The following is a 24,835-nucleotide window of genomic DNA, read 5'->3' as shown; positions in this document are numbered from 1 at the left end:
GTAAGGTAGATAGCTAGTGGGAAGCAGCCGCATAGCACAGGGAGATCAGCTCGGTGCTTTGTGACCGCCTGGAGGGGTGGGATAGGGAGGGTGGGAGGGAGGGAGACGCAAGAGGGAAGAGATACGGGAACATATGTATATGTATAACTGATTCACTTTGTTATAAAGCAGAAACTAACACACCATTGTAAAGCAATTATACCCCAATAAAGATGTTTGAAAAAAAAAAGACCCTCTCCCTACGCGCCACTCCAACCTCTGCCCTGGAGAGGGTGCAGGGCAAGGCCCGACCACAGGTCAAAATGACCTCTGTGAATGTCTGCACGCGCGCGCGCGGCTTCCGAGTGGGACACTTAGAGCTTGAAAGCGACCGCTGTCCCAGGGCTCCTCTGCCTCCCAGGGGACTCTGCAGTCGCCTCCCAGAGGGTCCCCAAAGGGAGGAATCTGCCGGCCCGCCCTCTGGCCCTTCCGCCCCAGGCTCCCTGTCTGATGGGGGAGGCGGGGGCGCACACCAAAGCTGCTCGCCTCAAGCCGATTCGGGTTCCCGCAGCCCCGGAGAAGAGAGCCGGAGGGGTCCGCCCGGGTACCCGGCCCGGAGAGGTGGGTGTGTCCGAAGCGGACCAGTGAGCGAGCGGAGAGCGGGGGCCGCCCCGCCTCGCCCCCGGGACTCGACTCCCCGCCCCCAACCCGGAAGGCCGCGGCGGCGCGCGCAGCCCGCGCCCCCGACACCGACCCAGCACCATGGCCGCGACCGCGTCCCTGCGCGACTGCCAGGTACGCGGAGGCCGCCCCCGCCCGGGTTCCCAGCGGCCCCACGACCCCGGGAGTGGCGGGATCAGCCCTGCCAGGGGTCCGGCGGGGACACGGACCCCGAGAGACGGGCACGCCTTCTGGGCGCACGGAAGGGACCAGAGGACCCTACTGTGACCACCGCCTCCGGAAAATCTGCGGCGCGGGGCCCGGCCCCGCGGAGACCCCAGGTCCTCCTAAAAAGCTTAACCCCGGCGCGACACAGCGGGGACGCCGGGCGTTAGTGAGGGTCTCCCACGGGACTCGCGGGGGCAGGGAGCCTGGACCCATTTTGCACTTGAGGAAGGGGCGTTCAGAGGAGCGAGGGGACCTGCGCATAGCCACTCCGAGGAGCCGCCCGCTGGGCTGGCCGGAGTAAAGGTCGTTTCTCCATACCGGGGAGTCGCCTGTCTGTGCGCCCCTGGCAAGAAACCGAGACAGCGATTACACTGAACAGTTCAGTTAGTTGGGAATGTTTCCTGAAGGTCTGAACTATCTGGTAAAGTGGGGAGATGAGAGGAATTGTCTTGGTGGTTGGCACCTTGCCAGCCAGGTGGCAGGACCACCCTCCTGGTTTTGCCCTCCAGTGTTAGCCCTTCTTCTGTCCTGGCAGACCTCCCTGCCGCCTGATCATGGACTCCCCCTTACTGAGCGTCTGCTCCCTGGCAGACACTTTACAGTCACCCCATGTATCCTCCAGTGCCCCATTTCACAGCGGGGCCAGACAGGGGTCAGAGGGAGGACCTTGCCTGAGGGCACTCAGCTACTTAGAGGCCCCGGGGATTTGCGTCAGGATCTGTCCCACCCAGGGCTCAGCTCTCTCCACACTGCACCATCTGTGAAATCTGGGAGTCTGTGCCTGCCCCACAAGGACGGGTCTTATGGGAAGCCCATACCTGCAGGATGACAGGCATTAGCATCTTTGGTGCTTGGGGGTTGGGGATCGTGTGTGTTTGCTTGGAGGGCTACATGGAATAAGACCCCTTCTTGCCGTGTGTAGGCTTGGAAGGATGCCGGGCTCCCTCTCTCAACCCCAAGCAACGAGGCCTGCAGGCTGTTTGATGCCACCCTGACCCAGGTATGCCCGTGGAGTGGTGGCCCCTTCTGTAACGGTCCAGGGGGAGGTTTCTTAAATTGGTGAATGGTTTTTATTTTCATTTAAAACATTTTCTTGGTGCATCTTACAGCTGCATTTATTCGTGCCACAAGTAAATGGTACTTCCACGCGTGCACAGTGATGCTATAGCTCCCAGCTAACACAGCTTGCTTGAGTTTACAGCCAAACCTGCCTGTCAGCTGACGTGCTCTCCAAGTAAAGCTGGTCAGGGATGACGTAAGCAGGCACGGGATGCGAAGCTTTCAAAACTTTACATCTTTATCCTGATTTTATAAGCAATGCAGCCCGTTAACCCCATTCCTGCCCGAATCTCCTGGTAAACTTGAGTATATTAGGGCTTCCCGGGGACCTGAACGTTCTTCATAATGCTTTGAAGCATCCTTGCACAGGACCGATGGCTCAGGCCGCTCCAAAGCCCCCCAGCCAATGTCTCAGAAAGTGATGGATGCTTTTTAAACTGCATGAAGACTTGAGAAATCGACTGCAACAGAATCCATGTACCTGTACCCCCAGGGCGTGGGAACAGTTCTGCCTGCCCAGGGCATGGCTGAGAGGTCCCCCAAGTGGCAGGCGTTGGCGTGTGAGGGTGCTGAGGGTTTGGTATGGGGCTCCTCCATTTAAGGCATGGGGCCCCACTCCTGGGGCTAATCTGTGAATATACTGCTCCCACCTATGGCTGTTCTAAGACCTTCCACCGTATTACCAGTCATTTCTAACACCAGTGAAGGAGCCTATAGTCTTAGAACTAGGGGAGTCTCAGAGGCAAGGCCCAAATACTTTGCTTGACAGGTAGGGAAACTGAGGTCCAGAGAGCTGAGCTGACTTTTGCAGTGAGCTAGAGCGGCAGGATGCACCTAGGTCTAGACACACTGATGGAAAACTAGAGCTGGGCTCTTTCAAGGGCGGTGAAATCGCTACCTACTGATTCTGTCCATGCTGCATAAGGGCCAAGGAAGCCTCTAGAAACATAAGGGCCATACAAGAAACTACTGGTGAAATGCCGTCAGCTTGCCAAGGGCCTCCACTGTGTGCATTCGAGCTCTTTGTCTGTTTGTCCCCTTCCCGCAACTTCTGGCCTCTGCAGAGCACAGTTTGTTGCAGGGAATGTTCCCCAGTGCAGCGGCAGCCACCCCACCTCTCCCCCCACCCCTGCTGTGCGTCTGCGTCTCTGTGCCAGCTCCCTTGTGTCTTGTTAAAATACATGTGCTAATTCTGTGTAGATGTAAGTTGGACAACTGACAGGGCACATTCTAAGATCTAATGCTTTATTATGGTTTTAGGATTTTTAAAAATTAAGACCTGGGTCAGGTATTTTTCATTTAAAATGTGTTTGCTGGGACTTCCCTGGTGGTCCGGTGATTAAGAATCTGTCTCTCAATGCACGAGACGCTGATTCAATCCCTGGTTGGGGAACTAAGATCCCACATGCCACGGGGCAACAAAGCCCACGCGCCACAACAAGAGAGAAGCCCGCCTGCCACAACGAAATATCCCGCGTGCCACAACTAAGACCCGACACAGACAACAAATAAATAAATATTAAAAAAAAAAATTAGGGGCTTCCCTGGTGGCGCAGTGGTTGAGAATCCCACACGCAGCAATGAAGTCCCAACGCAGCCAAAAATAAATAAAATAAATAAATTTATTTAAAAAAATTAGGCATTAAAAAAAAGACTAGAAACAAAGACACCAAATTGTCAAAAATGATAATGAGATGAGATTAAGGATACTTTTGATCTTTTGGCTTTCATGCCTCTTCCTTTCTGTAATGAATGTTTACTGTGATTCTTTTTTAAAGGAATGAATAGGAAGTAGCAAGGTTCCTATTTTGATACCCAGTGTCAAGGCCCCTCTTGGGGCTGACGAGGCCAACACTGTGGGCAGGTCACCTGTCAGGAAGAGCCTTCCTTTAGATGTTTCTTTTTTGGAAATGGTGGCCTCACCAGCCTCAGAAAATGTGCCTTGAGTTCCATGTATTCACCCTCTTCGTATGAAATCAACCCAGTTATGTTTTCTTTGAGCCAAGGTCCAGAAAATACCAGTGTTCTAGAAAGAAAAAAAAAAAATCAAGGTTTAGAAACAAGCCTTCATTTACATGAACTAAAAACTCCCTGGGGACAGCTTTGTTTAACCTTTTAAATTTCAGTACGTAAAATGGACCAATGACCAGAGTCTTGGTGGCATTGAGGGCTGCCTGTCAAAGCTCAAAGCAGCAGATCCGACCTTCGGTGAGTGATGCTTTCCCTGGGTTGAGGAGCCCCGTTTCACAAGTCCAGCCCCTCACTGTTTCCCTGACTGCAGGACTCAGCTGGGTTGGGGAGGGCAGGGCTGGTGGCAGTGACCAGGTTGGGAGGGAGGGAAGGTGATAGCCACCACTGTGCTTGGAATAACAGCTGCTCCCATAAAGGTGCCAGGTTCTATAGAAGGTGTCTTTCAAACGTTCTCCTTAAGACACTGATCCCGTTTCTCATATGAGGAAACTGAGATTGAGAGAGAGTAGAGAGTAAGAAATATACCCAAAGCCACCCAGCTGGTAGTTGGGGCGCTGGGATCAGACAAGGCTGTCTCAGTCTAAAGCCTGGACCCCTCAGAACACAAGAACTGGCCACTGCAGCCTATCTGGGCACTAGCGAGGCCAACCCCACAGCAGCTGTGACGGGGAGGGCCGACCTAGTGACAGAGGCTGCCATCACAGGCAAGCCATGTGCGTGGCAGGCACGCGGGCGGGGTCAGCCCAGTGCATTCTGGAACCCCAGGAGGGTGACCCAGTGTGGGTGAGGTTCTGGGCTGGGCAGAAGGGCTGAAGATGGGAGGGCAGCAGGGACCCCCACTGTGGCCAGGTCCCAGTGAGGGCAAGGGGCGCAGAATAGGGGATGAAGGGAGCTGTCACGGGAGCCAGTGTCCAGGCGTGGGCTCAGGTTCTCCGAGCAGACCCTGGCCCCAGGTCAGAAGCAGGGGCCACATGGGTGGTCCTGGCACTGTGGTTGGGTCCTAGATCCCAAGCCTGGGCCAAAGACTGAGTTCCAAACGCCAGCAGATACCCTTCCTCTGTCAAGGTGGGGGCTGGGAAGCCCAGGTAAGACCTGGGGATCAGCACACCTGCCAGCAAGGCTGCTACAAGGGCCACAATGCACACCCCCATCTTCCTCGGCCCCCGAGCTCTCAGCGAATGAGAACAGCCAAGACAGGATCATGGTTTCTCTCCTCTGGGGACCAGCCCCCTGACAGCATCTACCAGGTGGCCCTTGGGAGGCCCTGTGCTGCTGGTGGTGACAGTAGCAGCTGCGAGGGAAGCAGGTGGGGCTCCAGAGGAGCCCGTAGGCAGCCCCTAACCAGTTCACCTGGTGAGGGGCGCGCAGGGGCTCCACACGTTGGCCCTCCCCAGAATGCCCTCCACGTGCCTGGTGAGGAGCTGTGTTCCGGGCTGTCGGTGGGGACACGCCCTACCGGCCACCTGGCTTGCCCCTCTTGGGACGTTGGGTGTTTATTTCACATGCGGGGCTGGGCTGGGCTGGGTGGGACCGTCTGAATCACCAGCTATTTCCCCGCCTTTCGCCAGCCCTGGGCCACGCCATCGCTAATGGCCTCGTTCTGATTGGCACCGGAAGCTCCGTGAGGCTGGACAAGGAGCTGGACCTGGCTGTGAAGACGATGGTGGAGATTTCCAAAACTCAGACCCTGACGCGGCGGGAACGGCTGCACGTGTCTGCAGTAGAGACCTTTGCCAAGGGGTGAGGGGCCTCCCTGGCCCAGGGGCTGGCGCTCCGAGGCCACACTGGGCGATGCCATGGGCTGCCCCTGCGCCGTGCGGAGGGGACCTCGGGGGCAATCTCACCCTGACTCCCGTGCCCGCCTGATGGAGCATTGCATCCTGCCTACTGCTCTGTCCTCAGCTGACTGCTGAATGAGGATGTGGTTGGTTAGGGCTCCCGGGTTAGAATGCAAAGCAACTTACGTGTTTCGTTAAATAAATTGGCTATTATTTTCATTACAAAAATAGTAGGACCACAGTACAGAAATAGATAAGGGATAGGAGAAAGAAGAAAACCCTCGCCCGTATGCTCCTGGCACTCACACACCTGTGAGCATCTGTCGTTCCCGTGGCTGTCCGTCCCCCTGTGTGTGGGAGTCCTGACGCTGGTGCCTGCCCCCAGGACAGCCCCTGTGTCTGCTTGGGCAGGAGAGATGCCCGCAGAGCTGGGTGACCTGAGCTGATGCTACAGGCGTTCTGAAGCAGTGACAGAGAGAGTTCTGTCCTGGTGTTCCTGGCAAGTGGGTGCGGATGTCAGCAGAGGGGTGGAATTCCACCTCTCAGGCTTCCTGCAGCTGGTTCACAGTCTCAGGTGAAATCGTCTTTGGTAACTTCTTAAACTAGTTTTTTTTTTTTTTTTTTTTCTTGAATTAGAGGGTAAAACTGCCCACTGAAGCTTTTCAATTTTCTGAGCCACAACCTAACGTAGAGACTTACACGTATCTTTTAACCAGTTCAGTGCAGGCTGTGACACTGCAGGTAATTAAGCCTTTTCCACTCCTCGTGTGTGAACTGTGTTCAGTGTTGCTGAGAAACTTCTCTTGGCTTCCAGGAACCTTCCGAAAGCCTGTGAGCTGTGGGAACAGATTCTCCAGGACTACCCGACAGACATGTTGGCCCTGAAATTCTCCCACGATACCTATTTTTACCTGGGCTACCAGGAACAGATGAGAGATTCTGTGGCTCGAGTTTATCCCTTCTGGACACCTGACATCCCCCTTAGCAGGTAGGTGCTAGCTGGAAATCACATCGTTTCTGTTGCTTAGTCTCTCTCCTCTGCCCTAAAAACATGGCAACTCTCCTGGCCCTGCCCTAAAGCTAGTGAGACTACCGTTGTTATTTCCTAGTTCTTTACGGTGAAAAGGTGGGACTTCCCTGCTGACCCAGTGGTTGGAACTTCACACTTCCATTGAAGGGGGTGCGGGTTCGACCCCTGGTTGAAAAGGCTTCACGTCTTCATTTGATCTTTATCCCGTCCTGGGAATGAGGTAGTACTATTATGTATCAGTCAGCACAAGATAATTTTTGCCACAGTAACAAACATCCTCTAGATCTTTTTCTCCGAAGCTTATTACAACAAAGGTTAGTTTCTCACTGTCCGTCACAGGAGAACTGAGGCTCCACACCCCTGCCACTGTCGCCCTCCAGGATCCCAGCTGATGAAGTAACTGCTCTCGGGATACACCAGCTGCTAAGAGGGAAAGAGCTCTCCTGGGGGACTCACAATGGCATTAGTGCTCAGAGTGAAGGGTGTGCCCTGCAGCTCCCGAGTCACTGGTCAAATCCAGTCACACACTCACAGGGGTCCAGGAAGTGCAATTCTACTTTGGGCTGGGAGGAGAGGGAGGCCTGGAATAACCATGAACAGCCCTGGGGACCACCACACATGATCACCTCCGTTGCATTTTAGTCATAGGATCGTTGTGAAGGTCAAGTGGACTGAGAGATTGAAGAGCTGTATTAGTCAGGGTTCTCCAGAGAACAGAACCAATAGGGTGTGTATATCTGTATCTATATCTATACTACTTACATATATATATGGAGCGGGGTGGGGTGAGGTGGGGGGGAAGGTATTTGTTTTAAGGAATTGGCTCCTGTGACTGGGGACTGGCAAGTCTGAAATCACTGTAGTCTCTGCCTTCGTCTCCACGTGACTGTCTGTCCTTTGTGTGTGTGTCCATGTGTGTCTGTGTCCAAACCTTCCTCCTTCTCCTTTCTCTCATGAGGACGTCAGTCATTGGATGTAGGGCCCACCCTAATCCAGGATGACCTCATCTTAACGTGAGCGTGATGATGATATGCAGAGACTCTAATTCCAAGTTAGGGCATATGTTCAGACGTACCATTTTGGGGGAGACACAGTTTGACCGACACGGGCCATGTTGAGGGCTTCAAATGCTTGGCTTTTTATTTATTTATTTATTTATTTATTTATGGCTGCGATGGGTCCCCGTCTCCGCGCGAGGGCCCTCTCCAGCCGTGGCAAGCGGGGGCCACTCCTCATCGCGGTGCGCAGGCCTCTCACTGTTGTGGCCTCTCCTGTTGCGGAGCACAGGCTCCGGAGGCGCAGGCTCAGCAGCCATGGCTCACGGGCCCAGCCGCTCCGCGGCATGTGGGATCCTCCCAGACCAGGGCCCGAACCCGCGTCCCCTGCATTAGCAGGCAGACCGTCAACCACTGCGCCACCAGGGAAGCCCAAGTGCACTTTTTAAAAAATTAATTTTCTTCTGTTTTCAGCTACGTGAAAGGCATCTATTCTTTCGGACTGATGGAAACCAACTTCTACGATCGGGCGGAAAAGCTCGCCAAAGAGGTAAGTGGGCCCTTCCTGAGATGCCCGAGCCCTTGTGGAGTGGGGTCAGGTGGAGGAGAGCACGCCAGGCACGCTGCACCCCACCCACTCAGGACCTCGTTTCCTACCAGGAGGGCTCATGTTAACAGAGAGGGCAGCTCCCTCCCCTTTTCCCCACCCTGGGTTTGCAAAGCCGCCTTGCTCAGGAAACTCCCCACCTAGGCCATGAAGGTGAATGAGGCCCAGGGATGTTCCGTCCACCCCTCTTGCATAGGGTCACACGGAGTGGCAGCTCTGCATGCCCCCAGCTCCGTGTCTCCAGGGCCCACAGTTTGCGCTGCTGGACCCAGACTTTGTAGGTGGGGAAGCGAGTATCAGCATCACTTCTCCCACCTGGGACCTCACGTGTCTAAGTGTCACTGACTTCACTAAGCCTCCAGGAGCTGACAGATGAGTGATGAGTGAGGCTTGTCGCCAAAAATTCAATGAACTATCAAGTCAAGAAAAAAAAAAGGGGGAATTTTATTCGAGCCAAACTGAGGATTGTAACCCAGGAAGCAGATTCTCAGAAAGTTCTGAGAACTGTTCAGCCTGTTAGAACTCAAAGGTACAGTCATAGTCATCTACCTTTTGGAGACAAAGGATCGTACATCAAAATGACATCCTGATGTTTTATGTAGCGGTCACCAAGGATACATAGTCCGGATAAGCACGGACGAAGCCAGCAGCGAGTCACCACGACCCCCTACAGAGCTGGGGAAGAACGCGTTCTTTTAAGAACTTACATTGCTAGCATCAGAAAAAAGGGAAGCATTGATGTTTACAGTCCGGCAGGTACTCCCGTCTCTGAGGAGCACTGATGGATGTGTAACACACGTGCGTACTGCACATCAGGGAGGGCGGGAGGAGGCCCAAACAAGCCCAGAGAGAGAACTTCATGTTTAACTTTTCTTGTCCTGCCTTAAGATATAAATTTTATTTCATCAGACTGCTTCCAGTGGGCCCTGACCTGGCGTTGGGGTCCTGCTGGCCAGCCCTTCTCTTGAGCACTGCCCCCATCCGGAGGGGGCAGCGGCCAAGGGTGCAGAACAGGGTGGGATGCTAAGCGCTTCCTGCCGGCCCGGGCCCCTCCTTCCGGGCTGGTGGAGATGGGCTGGCTGGCCCCGTGGACGTCCCTTGCTCACAGGCCCGGGAGCCTCAGCATCTCTGGCTCTCAGAGTCCCTTTCCAGCTCCTTTTCTCGCGGGAGTGGAAACTGAGTCCCAGGGAGGGGCCGCCACGCACACGGGGGTGACAGCCACTCCCGTGCCTGGCTCAGGGCCGGCACTCAGTGTACACGCCGCTCCTGTCGGCTCGATCCTCTGCAGCGGGGCATTGAACTCTTCATTGCCCAGAGGAGGGCGACCAGGCCCGGAGAGGCCAAGGCCATGGCCACACAGCTCACAGAAGGTAGAGCCACGGTCGCCCAGGCCACCTGAGCACAGTCCTTCTTGCTGCCTGGACAGACCTGCTCCCCAGCACCCAGCCAGGGCTCTCCCCCCGAGTCTTTGCCCTAGTTGGCTCCCAGCACCCCTCCCTGGGAGACAGCCGGCACCCTCCGGGGGCCCACAGGGCCTGTGGGGTCTCTGACAACCACTCTACTTATAGAATAGAGCCCAGATTTGACAGTAGGAAGATGAGGTCTGTGCTTTAGCCCTGAGTCAGGCCGTCGAGGGGCACAGGGAGCTTCACGGCAATCTGGGTGACCAGGCGCCACCATCCAGGGGGTCAGCTGTAGGAAGGTTCCCCTGGAGACCTTGGCAGCTGGGCCCTCCCTTTGGGTGCCGTCGATGTGGGCACCTGAGGGCTGGCAGGATGGTTCAAGAAGTCAGAGGGTGACCAAAAGGTGCAGGTTCACACCCGCCAGGAGCCGGAAGCGGTGGCATGGGGTGCCCCCTCTGCTCCCTTCACGCCCCTTCTCCTTCAGGCGCCCACACTCTGACCCCAGCACCAGCCCACCACAGACAGTTACTGGGCAAGGCCAGGCCTCTGGGAGAGCGAGGGTGGGCCGCACAGGCTCCACTGGAGTCTGGAGACGCCTCACGGTGGTGACGCGTGGGCCTTGTCTGCAGGCTGAACGCCCAGGGCAGGAAGAGCGAAGGGCAGCTGTCGGGGAAGCAGAGCCGCAGCGAGTTCAGGGTCACGGAGCACTTGATAGACTGAGACTTAGGGCGGAGGTGGGCGGGCCGGGTGCTGGGAGCAAAGTCTGGGGACAGGCAGGGCCGGATCGCTCTGGTCTTGTAGACTCTGTCCCAGGGAACCTTGGGAGGGAGCCGGTCAGGAACCCCTCGGCGAGGGGGGAGCTTAATCCCAGCAGGGGGATGAGAGCGGCCCTGCTGCCCTGAGGCTCTGCCTTCCGCAGCACGCTTAGCAGGTCCCTTCAGCCTGCTCAACTGCGCCCCTGGGGTCTCCTGAGGGTCCTGCTCCTGCAGGGTTCTGCCCCGGGCTGCCCGTCGTTCCCTACAGACGTGGCCTTTCTCTGTGTCCCCACGTGGACTGGTTGGGCCCTTGCAAGTCAGGGCTGCAGCAGGGAGGTGGGGCTTGCTGGGGACCACCTGCCAGCACAGACCCCACAGCAGGTGCCAGGCCAGGGGTGAAGGTGCTGGGCTTTCCCAATTCTGCTTCCGTGAAAGGCGTGGGCGCCTGAGGTGGCAGGGCTGGGGGGACCCCGTGATCAGGTGTGGAGGACCTGGGCTCGTGTGGATGGTCCACAGGCCCGTGGTGAGCCTCGGCTTATTGCTCTGTGCCGGGATCAGTAGGCGCTCAGTAGCCAATGAGCTAAACTACCCGCCGTGAGATGGGAGTCGGACCTCGTGTCCCACCTGCCGTGTCGTCACCGTCAAGTCCGAGGGTCATTGGAGCGGCTCTTGTTGTTCCTAGCAGTGATACCAGAACGAGCCCGGAAAGCCACACATGTGGTCCTTGCACGTGTGTGGTCCTTGCATGTGTGCTAGCCGGGAGGGGCAGCCGAGAGCCCCTGGAGCGCACACACTCGGTGTCCGCTGGCCTCCACGGCAGTTGCGAGAGGAAGGCGGCCTTACTTCTCACCGCAGGGGGAACTGGGCAGCGACTCAGCTGTATGCAGGAGGCTGGGGGCCAGGGGGTTGGATGAGCCTCTGCTTTGGAGAGACCCCAGTGCTACCCAACTGTGTGGGCCCGGGCAAGTCACTTAGCCCCTCTGAACCTTAGTTTCCTCATCTGTGAAATGGGCCGTGATGCCCTCTCTGGCAGCATCTGGTGTTTGGTCAATGGGCTGGTCCTCGGGGTCATTGTTTTGAGGCAGAGCCCAGGCCCCTTGCTTGCCCAGGCCCCTCGTGCCCCAGCACGGCTTGGGGACGCCTTGTCACCGGGCAGCCTGACTCACCCATGTTATCTCGACTTGTCCCCCACCCAACCCCCACACCCCCGCCACGTAGGCTTTGTCTATTAACCCGACGGACGCGTGGTCGGTGCACACCATCGCCCATATTCATGAGATGAAAGCAGAGGTCCAGGATGGATTGGAGTTCATGCAGCTCTCAGAAACCCACTGGAAGGTACGATTCGTGTCTGCCCACCTGCCTGGAAAATTCTGTTTGTTCCCCCAAGTTAAGCCAGGGATTAACGGATGGAGGTACAAGGCGTGGCTTAGTTCTGGGGAGAACTCATCTTCCACTTGGAGGCGTTTCTGTCAAGCCACCGAATCCCCTGGGAACCCCACGGCTTCCCGACATCCGCTGATGTTTTGAAGGTGTTTCTGGAACTGGTTGTGGCCTGAGGCTGTAGAAGGAATGGATGAGAAAGGGGAAACGAGAGCCCAGCAGGGGTGAAAACTGTGAGCTCACCGGCCAGCAGACTGGACACAGACCCCAGAACACAGAGCGTCCTCAGGGAGCACATGGTGCAGCCAGGGCTTGCTGGGAGGGAGGACGGCCCGGCCACTGTCGGTGGGGCTGGTGCGCAGGGCTCAGGGCCCTGGTGAGGCAGCAGCGTGGATGCCATCCAGACCCCTCAAGCCCTTCCAGACCCTTTCCTGGGGCCTTAACACCCAGGGGCCTCCCTGCTCCCACCCCCGGCGCCCGCCTGCGCCCAGCTGCTGTGGCCCTCCCTCTGCGTGCGCCTGTGGTCCTTGAGTGTGTCTCTGGCCTACAGCCTGGCTACCTGTCCAGGTGCGGTCTGCTGCTCTGCCCTTCTCTGTGCTATGGTGGGCTTCCCAGGGCACCACCGGCCAAGACAGTGAGTCTCTGCCAGGGCCTGGCACCGGGCAGCAGGCGCTCAGTGACTGAGCAAACCACGGAGAGACCAGGAACCAGGCAGGGAACAGGGGACTGGCATGGCCACCTCCGTTCCTCCCAGCAGCTCCCTGGCCTAGGACAGGCCAGCGAGAAGTAATTTACAAGAAGGCAGATTCCTGGCTTCTCCAAGAGGGGTATTAAGTAGAGCAGGCGAACTGGTGTAAGAGAACCTTTGAGAACTATAATCTCATTAGATTCACACTCAGGTCTTTTTTTTTTCCTTCGGCTGCGTTGGGTCTTTGTTGCTGTGTGTGGGCTTTCCTTAGTTGCAGCAAGCAGGGGCCACTCTTCGTTGCGGTGCCCAGGCTTCTCATTGCGGTGGCTTGTTGCAGAGCACAGGCTCCAGGCGCGTGGGCTTCAGTAGTTGTGGCTCACAGGCTCAGTAGTTGTGGCGCACGGGCTTAGTTCTCCGCGGCATGTGGGATCTTCCCGGTCCAGGGATGGAAACCGCGTTCCCCTGCATCAGCAGGCGGATTCTCAACCAGTGCGCCACCAGGGAAGCCCCCAGATCTTTTTAAGGATCCCCGAACGCTGGGCGCGAGCTAGGCCCTGGGTGGGGGTGGGGGTACAGTGTGGGTCGGGCCCTTGTCCTCGGGCCCCCCCTGCAGGTGCTGAGTCTGGGTGGAGGGAGCGCAGAGTTGCCGTGTCCTCTGTGGGGGAGGCCGCGGAGGCGTGGCCAGGGCCAGGTCATTTGTATTCCACTTACTTCCTGCCCCCAGACTGCGATTTTCCTGGGCCTGGGTGCTTGAGGCCTGGCTCCGCCCCAGGACGAGACCGTGGTCCCTCTGAGCCTCGGTTTCCTTACCTGAAAACCTGCTGCTGCAACAACTGTGAAGCCCTTGCCCCGAAGGAGTCCCCATCGGTGTTAGTCCGGCTGTAACAGGCAGCCCGAGGTGGCTGGGGCCATCTCCAGCAGGCGCTCGTCCCCTGATGCCTGCACACGTCCCTGCAGTGGCTCCTGCCAGCCTCTGGCCTGGCTGCACAGCCCTGGGGTGGACGATGTGGCCTGGGGCTCCCTTTCCTCCTCCTCCAGCACCTGCCCCAGGCATTTGGCTGTGCCCCTCCCTGGGGACCCCACTGAGAGTCCCACCCAGACCTCTCTGTCCTCAAAAGGCCCGTCAAGTGGAGCGAGCTGTTCCCTAGCAGCGCATGACCGTACCATGCCAGGGGCATTCTTGGGGATGTGGGAACCCAGAGGAGGCATCCCACCCAACTGGGCTTGAGGGAGAAACAGTCAGGGAAGGCTTCCTGGAGGAGGCAATGTATGAGCTGAGTATTGCAGGGTGAGTAGGCGTTTGCTAGGCAGAGGACCGGGAGATGTAGGATCAGCTTAAGCAAAGGCGCCAAGGCCTACAGGCCTCTCCCTGTAAGGGAGAGGGGAGTTGGGTGGGTTGTCACCCTCAAATACAGATGCCAGGTAGACGTGGGCCGTGGAGGAGGCATCGTCAGTTCCTTTCCAGGAGATGGGAGGTGGTATCCAGGCAGAGAAGGAAGTGTCAGCCGCAGCCCCGTAGGCTAGTGTTCATGGTAGGGCCAAAAGCGTACCAGCTGCAGCCGTCTAGATGTCACCCCATTCCTCTTATTCTGTGGGCTCTGACAGGACCTGCAGGGAGTTTGGTCCTGGGCTCACTGATCCGTAGGGTTTTACTGGATGCATTGCACTGTCTGGACGCAGTGGGCCTCTGCAGCCGTTCGGATAGACTTATTCATTTTCTCCACTCCACACCCAAGGAAGGTGAGGCTTTGGTTCTCCTGCCTTCTCGCTCTGGGGCTAAGATGCCAGCCTGCCGCAGCCTCAGCATCCTCGGAAAGTTCAGGCACGCCACTCGCCGGGGCTCAGAGCCAAAGGAGAAGATGGGGCGTGGACTCGCCGGCACAGGCCGGCCAGGGCGGGTGCCCGGGAGGCGTTTCCTGCGTTCAGAGCTGTGGTGCTCTGCATTGGCACAGAACAGCAGCTGCTTCCCGCCTCCCCCCCAACAGGCTGTCAGATTTTCCCCTCATTCTCTCGTTCTTTCCCCAGGACTCTGATATGCTTGCTTGTCACAATTATTGGCACTGGGCTTTATATCTGATTGAAAAGGTAAGATGACCGGCTGTCTTATCCTATAAAGATGTCCAAGGAAAGAAATATTTTTCTGCCTTTTGCTATACTTTGTATCTGTGGAGCAGTACGGTGTGATTGCACATTCCAAAGGTGTCCTGACACAGCAGAGCACTCTTGTTTTCAAATAGCTTTTCAGGCTTAAACTACTTTAGGTGTTCTGCACTGTCTGGACTTGGAAATCACGTGGATCGTGTGCCATTTGTGGAGACAGGGTAGCCCGAGCGCCTGCCGCTGTAGTGGACTGCTAGGCTCCCACCTCACGGACGTAGCTGAATGAACCACGGGACCCTCCGAATGCTTTGCCCCAGTGGCAGTGAGGGTGTGGGGACACCCTTGACCCCTCCCATTTATAAGGGTTTGTCTTACAGTTTATCGTAGAGAAAATCTAGAAGCTCCCTAAATGTCCAAAGAGAAATGCTTGGAAGGTGAGGACCCTGTAATGACAGGCAGAAGGCAGTGATACAGTGTCTCCAAGAAAGCAGTGAACCCAACTGGGCAGTAAGGAAAATAAAGGGAAAAACAATCCTAGAAGAAACGCATGAAAAAGCCGGCAGCCGCTTGACAAGCGCCTCATAGGAAGAATAATGCTTTCGCAGAAAGGGCTCCCTTAGCAGCAGGAGCTGCTGCTGTGTCTTCTACACGGGGGAGCGAAGGGCTGGGGCAGAGGTGGCTTCCTCTCCTCCCATCCTGAGACCCACCACGGCTGTGGGGCGGGGGCTTTGTCGAGGTCCTTTGCAATTCATGCCTCAGCATCACATTTCACCTCCTCCACGTGTTAATGCCGGAACTTCATTTTTCCAGGGCGAATACGAGGCCGCATTGACCATTTACGATGACCACGTAAGTCCACGCTTGCACCCGATTCGGTTTACTGCGGCGATGTACCCTTCCGTCTCTAACAGATCTTTGAGCCAATCAGTGTTACCCCAGCCAGACCCACAGCTGGAGAGAGAGCACAGCTCTCGTGTAAGACCTCCCGGCATCGATTCTCTCGCAGAGCCCAGAGCGGTGTCGAAACCCAGAACGGGATTTGACTCTTTGCCCGTGGGCGTTGGTCGATTGCACATCTCATTTGGTCATCTCTGAAATCTCAGGCTTCCCTCCAGTCATTTTATTTTATTTTATTTTAAAATGTATTTGTATGTTCTTTTTTAAAAGAAGACCTTTCTTTTTAAAAGAAAGGTCTTCGTTGTTGTGTGCAGGCTTTCTCTAGTTGCAGCGAGCGGGGGGCTACTCTTCATTGCGGTGCGCGGGCTTCTCATTGCGGTGGCTGCTCTTGTTGCGGAGCACAGGCTCTAGGCACGTGGGCTTCAGTAGTTGCACCACGTGGGCTCAGTAGTTGTGGCTCGCGGGCTCAGTAGTTGTGGCGCACGGGCTTAGTTGCTCCGCGGCATGCGGGATCTTCCTGGACCAGGGATCGAACCCATGTCCCCTGCTTTGGCAGGTGGATTCTTAACCACTGAGCCACGAGGGAAGCCCCCCAGGAATTTTTTTTTCTGTAGTAAAATATACATACCATATTTTCCCGTTTTAACCAGTTTTGAGTGTATGGTTCTGTAGCGTTAAGTATATTCACGTGGCTGTGCAGCCATCACCACCATCCATTTCTGGAACTCTTTCATCCTTCCAAACGGAAACTCCTGGCCTACTAAACACTAACTCCCTATTCCCCCTCCCTCCACCCCCTAGGTATGTTTAAGAGGGGAAAAAAAAAAGCCTAACTTGCAACTGCTGGGGACCCCACCGTGGGCTTAATAGCAAAGCCTGGGGTCACAAAAATGCTTGTAATTTGAGGATCTAAACCCCAGAGAAAAACACTCAGTAAAGTTTCCTATAAATCATCCTCTCGAGTTGTCGGGATTTCGTAGTAAAGAGTGAACGGTGACAAGAGCTGTGTGCCGTGAGACGTAGACCAGACGAATGTGGAATCGTGGTCGGGAGAGATGATTCTCTGCCGTCATAGACCAGGGCTGGGGGCAGGAGGTGACAGGTGCCAGGGCCCGGCAGGTGCTCCCCCAGGTGCCAGTGCGGTAGGCTCTTTCTCAAGTCTGTCCAGTGTCCCTTGGGCAGCTGGAGCGGTCCAGGCCCTCGGAGAGGGGAATGGCCCTGAGAGTTGGGGTGGAGGGGACACTGGTGGTGGCTCCTGTTGGCTGAAGGCTGGCTCTGCCCAGGCCCTACGCACAGCCCAGAGGGGTGGGCTCTGGCCATCCCTGCAGCCCCTCATCCCCTGCCTGCTCTTGTCTTCCAGATCCTCCCCAGCCTGCGGGGCAGCGGCGCAATGCTGGACGTGGTGGACAGCTGCTCCATGCTCTACCGGCTGCAGATGGAAGGTACCCAGTCTGGGCCTTCTCCTCTGGCTCTTCTCCTCCCACCCGACGAGGGGACGGTGCCACGGCCTGGGCTCAGGCCGGCAGGAGCTCATTAGCGAGTTTCTCTAGGGCCTGCTCCCGGTCCCGGGACGGCGTGGCTTCGGGTACCAGCCCTGAGGCTGCCTTCCAGCTGGCCTGAGGCCAGTGGGCCAGGCCACTGCTGCCCTTTCTCCCAGTTCCCTCCGCTCCTGGGTGTGCGGGCCTCAGGCTCCGAATCCTGCTGGCACCTGCCGTTCCCACAGCCTACCTGCCAGGCCTGCATGGCGCGGGTGGCGCCTGGCCACCTGTCTTTAGGTGCCACCTCAGTTTCTCAACTCCCTGGGATTTCAGAGGGAGGGTTTTCCCAACAGTGTCATGCAGTGCTCTTCAGGGAGCCTGGATGGGGTTGCCCATAGCCCTGAGGGCTACGGAAGGCTTATGGCCAGCCACTGAGGTACCAGATAGCTCTCCCCTCTCCCCCAGGCTCAGCAGAGCCAAACCTGTACCCACTGTAGGTCCTGGGTCAGTGGGAATGAGGCCCGGGCAGGACTGGCTGTTTCCGGGGTCTCTGGGAAGGCTTCCTCGAGGAGGTAAAATGTGAGCCATGGAAGGGAACGTAGGGTTTTGCTGGGTGGCGACGGGACAGGATGTTACAGGTGGGAAGCAGCCTATCTGAAGCCCTCAGGACACAGAAGCCAGTGGCCTGTTATGGGGATGAGTGACGGAGTGTGGGGTCCGTGCGCTCAGAGGAGCAGAGGAGGCTGAGAGCTGGGGAGGGAGGGTGAAGAGTGTGGCTTTCATCTGGGTCTGCGGGGAGCCCGCGGGGTAGGGCTGGCCAGGCTCTGTCCAGCAGGGGGGCTGAGCCAGGGGAGGCCGGGGCATCCGTGAGGAGCTGGGAGAACAGTGAGGGGCTCTCACGGCCGTCCGGGTGATAAGGCCTGGACACCGGAACCCAGGCTGGTGGAGGCCTGTGTCTCTGTCCAGCCAAAACCATCGGAACTCGGTGGGGGTGGGGGGGGCCTGGGGGCAGTTGAGTCCTGTTGACCCTTCGCCTGTGGAGGCGCAGCCTGGGCCCCCCTGAATTCGCCGGAGGAGGGGCCCAGCCTGGAGGCTGGGAGGCATGGTGTGGGTGCCTCGGGGCCGGTGGAGGGAAGAGGAAGGCCACTTGCTCCGTCAGCACGCAGAGTGGAAACTTCAGAGCCGCGTCCAACCGACAGGCGGAGAAATGGAAGTCAAGGGCAACAACAAGGTCACGGGAGGAGCCCGCTAGGAGCAGTAGGAAAACTCGGGTAAAACTTGCAGGAGCGGGAGGGACAGGAGACGGGAGGCGGTGGTGGAGAGCGGAGCAGAGGGACTGTCCAGAGCTGGAGATCCGGACCCAAAGGCCGAAGGCTGCTTTTTATGAATTCCGCTGTGCTGTGCTGTGTCAGGTGCCTGCCCAGTGAGAACCACGGGAAGAATTTTTAAAGTGGTTTGGGGTTTGTCAAAGGGTCCAGAGACCTCATTTAATACCCTTCCATAGCTTTTTTTTTTTTTTAATTTGCTTTCTACCTTACCCGTCTGCTGCCTTTATGATTAAACAAAGTTAATATAAACCGGCCCCCAAAGCCTAAGCCCGAGGCCAGACACCGCCTGCCAGCGTCACCCGGCCTCCTCACCCGGAGCCACCCGTGGGTGCCAGAGGCCCGTGCGCACAGCGCTCATGCCAGGCCTGCGGATGTCCTCCCGTGTCCCCAGGGGTGTCTGTGGGTGAGCGGTGGCAAGATGTCCTGTCCGTGACCCAGAAGCACAGCCGAGACCACATCCTTCTCTTCAACGATGCGCACTTGCTGATGGCGTCCCTGGGTGCTGGGGACTCCCGGACCACGCAGGAGCTGCTGACCACCCTGCGGGATGCCAGCGAGTACGTGGAGGGCCCGGGGCCACCGGGGGGACCCCTGCCCTGCTGAGAGGGCCCTGGGGGGCTGCCCATGCCGCCCCTGCCCGCCTGGGGGGCTGGAGGCCCCACTGGTGGGTACAGCCGCACAGACGCCCGTGGAGGGCTGCTCGCAGGTGTGCGCCTCCTGGGTGTTTGTCCCCATAGGTATGCATCCCCCGCAAGTGTGTGCCCCCAGGTGTCCACTCCCCACCCCCAGCCCGGGCGTGCGTCCCCGCAGGGTGTGCCCTGCGAGGGTATAGTTGGCTCCCCCAGGACACAGAGCAGCCTCTCCATCCCCTAGGCCTCAATGGCAGTGTCATGCACAGGGGATGCAGTGAGGCCCTGGAACCAGAGAGACCCGCCGCTTACAGGGCCTCAGCTCTCTGATGTGAACCTGTTTCCTCATCTGCTGGGACAGGCTGGTAGGAGAGCGAGGGGCAGTGACGTGGTGACACACACCCAGCACAGTTCCTGAGCTGGTTCCAGTCACAGCAGGGGCCAGAGAGAGTCCAGGGAAGCGGGCTCTGCACAGCACAGGCCACCAAGGAGGCAGCCAGCCCTCGTCTCCTGCCTGTAGGGCTAGAGCTGTGGGACCCATGAACCCTGGTGGTTTGTCCCGGGTGCCTGGGGGAGGGTGGCCACCCACGGCCGCTTGCCCTGCCCCTCCTCCCAGGGCTGAACTGCATGAACTGGGGGCTTTGGCTGGGGACGTAGCTTCAGGGCCCCAGCCCTCACGACCCAGATCGACCGCCACCTGAGGGCAACGGGAAGACAAAGCCTGCCACAGCTGTTCACTCCAGGGGCCGGCGCCAACTCCAGTGCCAGCCTTCACCTGCATTGCCCTGCGAGGGCGGCACTGCTACTCCCACCTTACAGATAAGCAAACCGAGGCCAGGCGTGGGGCATCCGCCCAAGGCCTCGTCGCAGTTGAACTGAGTTTAGAGCCCAGTTCTCTCCCCTCCCTGGCGGCTTGTCCTCTGTCAGGTCACCTGATCAAAGCACCTACTGTGTCAGGCACGGAGCCAGGGATGCTGGGCCGAGGAGGAGACAGCCCCCTCCTCAGGTGCCTGAGTAGGGGGGGGCAGCACGAGGCCCTGCAGGACACTGGGGGCACCCTCTTGGGCTGGCAGGTCCCCGGGGGAGAACCACCAGCACCTCCTGGCCCGCGATGTGGGGCTGCCCTTGTGCCAGGCCCTGGTGGAGGCCCAGAGCGGGAACCCCGACGGCGTGGTGGAACTGCTCCTGCCCATCCACCACCGGATTGTCCAGATCGGAGGCAGCAACGCCCAGGTGAGCCAGCAGCTGCGGCACGAGGGCCAGTCCGGGAGCCCCTGTGCCCCGCGGCCTCTGTCTCCGCGGCGTTGGCGCCCACAGTGTGGGAGAGTCCTTGTCGTTCTCATCCCCCAGTAAGCTTGTCGCTGAGAACAGGCCAGCCTGCAGCGGGGAGGGGGCAGGCATCCCTATACCTCGTCCCACGTCACAGAGCCTCACGTGCCCACTTGACCTTTCAGAGAGACGTCTTCAACCAGTTACTGATTCACGCGGCCTTAAACTGCTCGTCCGGCATCCACAAGAACGTGGCCCGGTGAGTTCCTCGTTCTGGTCCCAAAGCCCAGCTGGGAAGGACCCCGAGCACAGCCCCCTCTCACTCGGGGGTCTCCCCACAGGTTTCCAGGTGCCCAGAGGCTCCCACCTCCCTTGGCCCGAGGTGGTGCCCACCTCTGAGGCAGAGACGCAAGGCTACGCGGGTGCCTGGTTCTCCCCCTGTGAGCGTCTTCAACTTGACCAAAGGATCTGGCCACCTCCATCCCCAGGCCCCCCCTCCTGCCCTCCCAGCCCACTCCTCATTTCTGGCCACAGTGAGCTGCAGTTACTCTTTCAGGCCCCCGGGCCTTTGCACATGCCACACCCTCTGCCTGGGACATCCTATCTTCTCTTGCACCTGCCAACGCCTACCGATCCTTTGGGTCTCAGCTCACATTCTCCTACCTGTGCTGGGTGCTGGGGGCGGGGGGGGGAGTGGTGGGCAGGAGACCCAGGCCCAGGCTGCATGGAGCTTACCTCTCCTGTGGGAACTGACACGAGGCAACCAATGCCACAAATATGTGTAAAACTGCCACGAGGGCGGGCGTTGTGCCCAAGACGCTGTGATGAGTGGGCGGGGGGTTGGGAGGGAGGGTGCCTGGTGGAGGTGACACTCTCAGGGAGGCCTGAAACCGAGCGAGTTTAACCATGCCAGGGGTGATCTGGTTAGGAGGAGGGGTGTGGCTGGAGGATTGGGGGTGTTGGGGTAGGGGCACCCCAAGAAGAAAGCTCTACCCGTGAAGCCAGCCATCGCCGGCAGCCTTCACTGTCCCACACCCCATTCACCTCGACCTGCACCAGCCCCTATGCTCCTGGGGGGAGATGTGACGCCCCCCATCCCTTAGGCCCTCCTGGAACGCCGAGGGGAAAGAGGGGAGCCAAGGGGTGCCGGGTGGGCAGGAGGGGTGTCGTGAGGCCCAGCGAAGCTGCCACTGCAAGTCCAGGCTGCACCGTGGGGCCCAGGAGGCCCTTGCTGGGCGCTCGAGGTTAGAGGTCAGGTGGAAAGCACCAGTGTCCAAGCACAGGCATGGGCGGCCCACGGTGGGCAGGGCCCGGCTGCCCCGACGACCGTTCCAAAGCGAGCAGTGCAGGTGCTGGTGAAACAGGTGTGGACGCTGTGTCACACCTGAGTCTGGATGGACACGCTGGAAATGGTCAAACCCTGGAGCGCCCTGGACACATGCCCCTCTCTGTCCCCCTCCGTGGCCACGTGCAAAACCGCACGCGTTTCTCTAGTGGTGGAGCCGCTTGGGGAGCTCCAGGTCTGGTGTGGTGCCTCTGGCAGCTGGGCAGGGAGGGTGGGGCCCCTTGGACGGAGAGGAGGGTGCGGGCTTGAGCGGGGGAGCTGGGGCCAGCACACGGGCGGGGTGACGAGGTCCACGCTGGGGGGCGGAGGGTGCAGTAGGGGGTCTGCCCCCGGGAGTGCAAGGGGAGCCTGCTGCTTCGGGGTGACAGGCACGCCCCCTCCTGGTGCCCTCCTGCCATCCTCACACGGCTCAGCTCCCCTCCCGTCCAAGGTGGAAACCCTCGGCCCCCTGCCATGGTGTCCCTGCCCCAAGTGCCAGGCCCCGGCCCCTTAACCGCACCCTCGGCGCACAGAATCGCTGTTGTCAATTGTTTGGGGTCTTTGCCTTAAATGATTCTCTCTTTGTTGAAAGTTCGGTTTTTCCCACACCATCTCTTCTGCCACTCGCTTTCCTGGAACGTCCTCAGGCGTGGCTCTCCCCGCCATCCCCACAGTCGTGCTCTACCCTCTGGTCCCAGCATTCCGTGTGGCGGGAGGATGGGCCCCCAGTTCCCGGGGCAGACGAGGCCACGGGGGTGTGCTCACCCCGAAATTTGCGGCACTCGGGCGTCGCTGGGAGCATTGTCAGGATGCCTTTGAACACCGGATGTCCTGGGCCAGTGCGAGCACGCGGGGCTCTGGAGTCCACGCTTTCTCATCGTCACATCTCCGCCCACCTTCCCTCCGTCCCCGCCCCTGGCGTCCTGCCTCTGGGCCTTTGTCCCTCTAGTCCCCTCTGCCGTGATGCCGTCCCCTCCCTCCACCGCTTGGGAAGGGAAGCATCTTGCTCTCTGCCACTTCGGCCCCAGCCCGTGCTGCCTGCGTCCTGCCTTTGCGGTGGAGGGACCAGCCGCCCCCCACATTCTAGGAGGTTCCAACACAGAGCCTGTCTCTGTTTCCCCAGGAGCCTTCTGATGGAGCGAGATGCCTTGAAGCCCAACTCCCCACTGACTGCGAGGCTCATCCGCAGGGCGGCCACCGTCCACCTCCTGCAGTGAGGCGGCCTGGCCGCCTGCCCCGCGGAGCCTCCCGGGCCATCAGACCAGCTGCCACACTGGCTTCGCAGGGTTGCAAGTAGCTGGAGCCTGTTGATGAGGCCTGCAAAGCGCAAAGCCCTGTAACCAGCAGCGTTACGGGAAGAGGGGACAGAAATCAACTTTCAACGTGATTCTGAATCTTCTAATCCTCTTTAAGGGCCAGGGTGCAGTTCTAAGCAGTCAGAGCTGAGGTGGGGATCGCTGTTCCACTTGCCTTGCAAATTGTATTTTCCCAGGGGACCCTTATACCTTCTGGTCAGTCAGGGGTCAGAAGGGTTGGTGCTGGGCTCAGCTGGGGGAGGGGAGTCTCCTACGCAGCCCCTGGGGGCACCCCTCCCCCCCAGCCTAGGCTGCCCCTGGGATAAACCCCTTCATTCTGTCTTCCTCCCTGTATTCCAGGCAGGTTCTGTTGTCCGACCTTTTGGGTGAGAGTACCAATGCGGGGGAGTGACTTGCCCAGGGTCACAGCTAGCGGAGGCCCTGCTGACATTCACCCCAGGCCCCTGTGCTTCCTGGGAGAGGGACCCCCATCTTGCTGCCTGGGGCCTCGGCCCTTCTGCTGTCTCTGCAGAGATGTCCTCAAGCTTCTCCCTGGGCTTTGGTGGTGCTGGTTTGGGCTTGTTTTCTCTTTATTCTAAGCTGCCCTTCGTAAAGGGGCCTTGGGTACCTGGTTTCGTCAGCCATGCTTTAATCATAGGAATGCACACTCACTGAGCTGGTGGTGTGCTATCTGGGGTGTGAGGATCGAGCTCAGAGGTTGCCTTGCTGTGGCAAAAACCAAAGCATTGTGATGTGGCTTGAACAAGATCTGAGCCAGTTTTATAAATGCTGCCTCGGTCTCCTTCCCCATCAGTAACCTGGCCCTGACGCCCACCCCCCCGACACCCCGCACGCAGGTCTCGGGAGAACGTGCTGACACGGCTGTGCCGTGAGGGGCGATCCCAGCCCATAGATGTTTCTCAGGTTCCTTCAGTGCAAACTGAAATTAGCTAGAGACTCACGGGGGGCAGGTCTCCTGGGAGACAGCAGACACCTGCGAATTGACTAGACAAATTCCTGGGATTAAAATAAATTAGTTAATCGGTTCCTTTGACTGACTGTTGCTGGGTAGGCATCTTCTATTTGTCAGGCCTGGACTGGGTCCTGGGGAGACAGGCTTCTCCTTGAACTTGGGTGTGGGGCTGGGCAGTGAGTCAAGAACAGAGTAATTACAATGGGATTTCAAGAGAGGGGCTGTTAATCCCCAGGAGCCAGGGACACAACCCAAGGGAGAGCCTGCCTTCCCATGCTGAGCTGTCCCCTCCTGCCAGTTCCCCTGACAGAGCCTGCCCACGCCCCGTCTGCCCTCCCCGCTCCTGGTTCCAAGCAAGACACAACTTGGCCAGGGAAGCAGGAACCCTGGTCCCTCCTCCAGGAAGGCCTCTGCTCTCCCACTGCAGGCTGGTGCCCCACAGCCCTTGCTATTGCACCTTTCTCCCCAGCTGTGACCTCCTCAGATCAGGGACAGCATCTGTGTCCCCGCATCACCCAGCACAGAGCCTGCACTGACTACCTGTCAGTGAACCCATGACTGGTGAACGATCCCTTGAATGAGTGCATTAAAAAATGAAGAAGAATCTACTGGGGAAAGGAAGAAACGAATCTACAGTGGGTAGGCCATTGATAGAAGAGAGGAGGAGGCCAAGAGAAGAGATGGATGAAGATATAGCAGCAACAACTTCTTAACAATTGGTGTGTTTACTAAGCACGTAGTATGTGCTGACGTGGTACAGGGGGAAGAGCATCGGGAGTGGGTGTTTGGGGACCCTCGCCCCCAGCAGACACCCACAGGGGCTGTGGGGACCTGACACCTGGGCCAACAGCCCTCGTGTCTAGGACCCTCTGGGCTTCTGCCGCGGCGGCCCTGTAGTCGTGAGTCAGGCAAACCTGGGCCTTGGGACCATGGATTGAGCACAGGCCACACCAACCTGGCCGCTGTCTTCAGGAGGCCCTGGCAGGCCGAGGGAAGCGTGGAGCTC

The 24,835-nt window shown here is 58.4% G+C and overlaps 1 protein-coding gene across 1 annotated transcript; it reads left to right on the top strand.

Annotated features, from left to right (window-relative positions):
• The first annotated feature begins 718 nt into the window (after positions 1-718).
• On the top strand, positions 719-22,778 carry TTC38 (tetratricopeptide repeat domain 38). The gene is made up of 14 exons (XM_065887425.1): positions 719-774; positions 1,790-1,867; positions 4,053-4,134; positions 5,466-5,637; positions 6,490-6,663; positions 8,175-8,250; positions 11,684-11,803; positions 14,562-14,621; positions 15,447-15,485; positions 16,894-16,975; positions 18,731-18,896; positions 20,042-20,201; positions 20,423-20,496; positions 22,685-22,778. The coding sequence occupies exons 1-14, from the start codon at positions 742-744 to the stop codon at positions 22,776-22,778; spliced, it is 1,410 nt and encodes a 469-aa protein (XP_065743497.1). The 5' UTR covers positions 719-741.
• Positions 22,779-24,835: the final 2,057 nt, after the last annotated feature.

This window comes from Phocoena phocoena, chromosome 11 (assembly GCF_963924675.1).
Source record: "Phocoena phocoena chromosome 11, mPhoPho1.1, whole genome shotgun sequence".
Classification (NCBI taxonomy): Eukaryota; Metazoa; Chordata; class Mammalia; order Artiodactyla; family Phocoenidae; genus Phocoena; species Phocoena phocoena.
Note: the sequence above shows the minus strand (reverse complement) of the source record. Positions and strands in the feature narration are given on the sequence as shown.

Excerpts from the sequence above, each read along its gene's own strand:
- TTC38 (XM_065887425.1), top strand. The coding sequence starts at position 742 with ATGGCCGCGACCGCGTCCCTGCGCGACTGCCAG. Across the intron at positions 775-1,789 it reads CGTCCCTGCGCGACTGCCAG|GCTTGGAAGGATGCCGGGCT; the intron begins GTACGCGGAGGC and ends TGCCGTGTGTAG. Across the intron at positions 1,868-4,052 it reads TTGATGCCACCCTGACCCAG|TACGTAAAATGGACCAATGA; the intron begins GTATGCCCGTGG and ends TTTAAATTTCAG.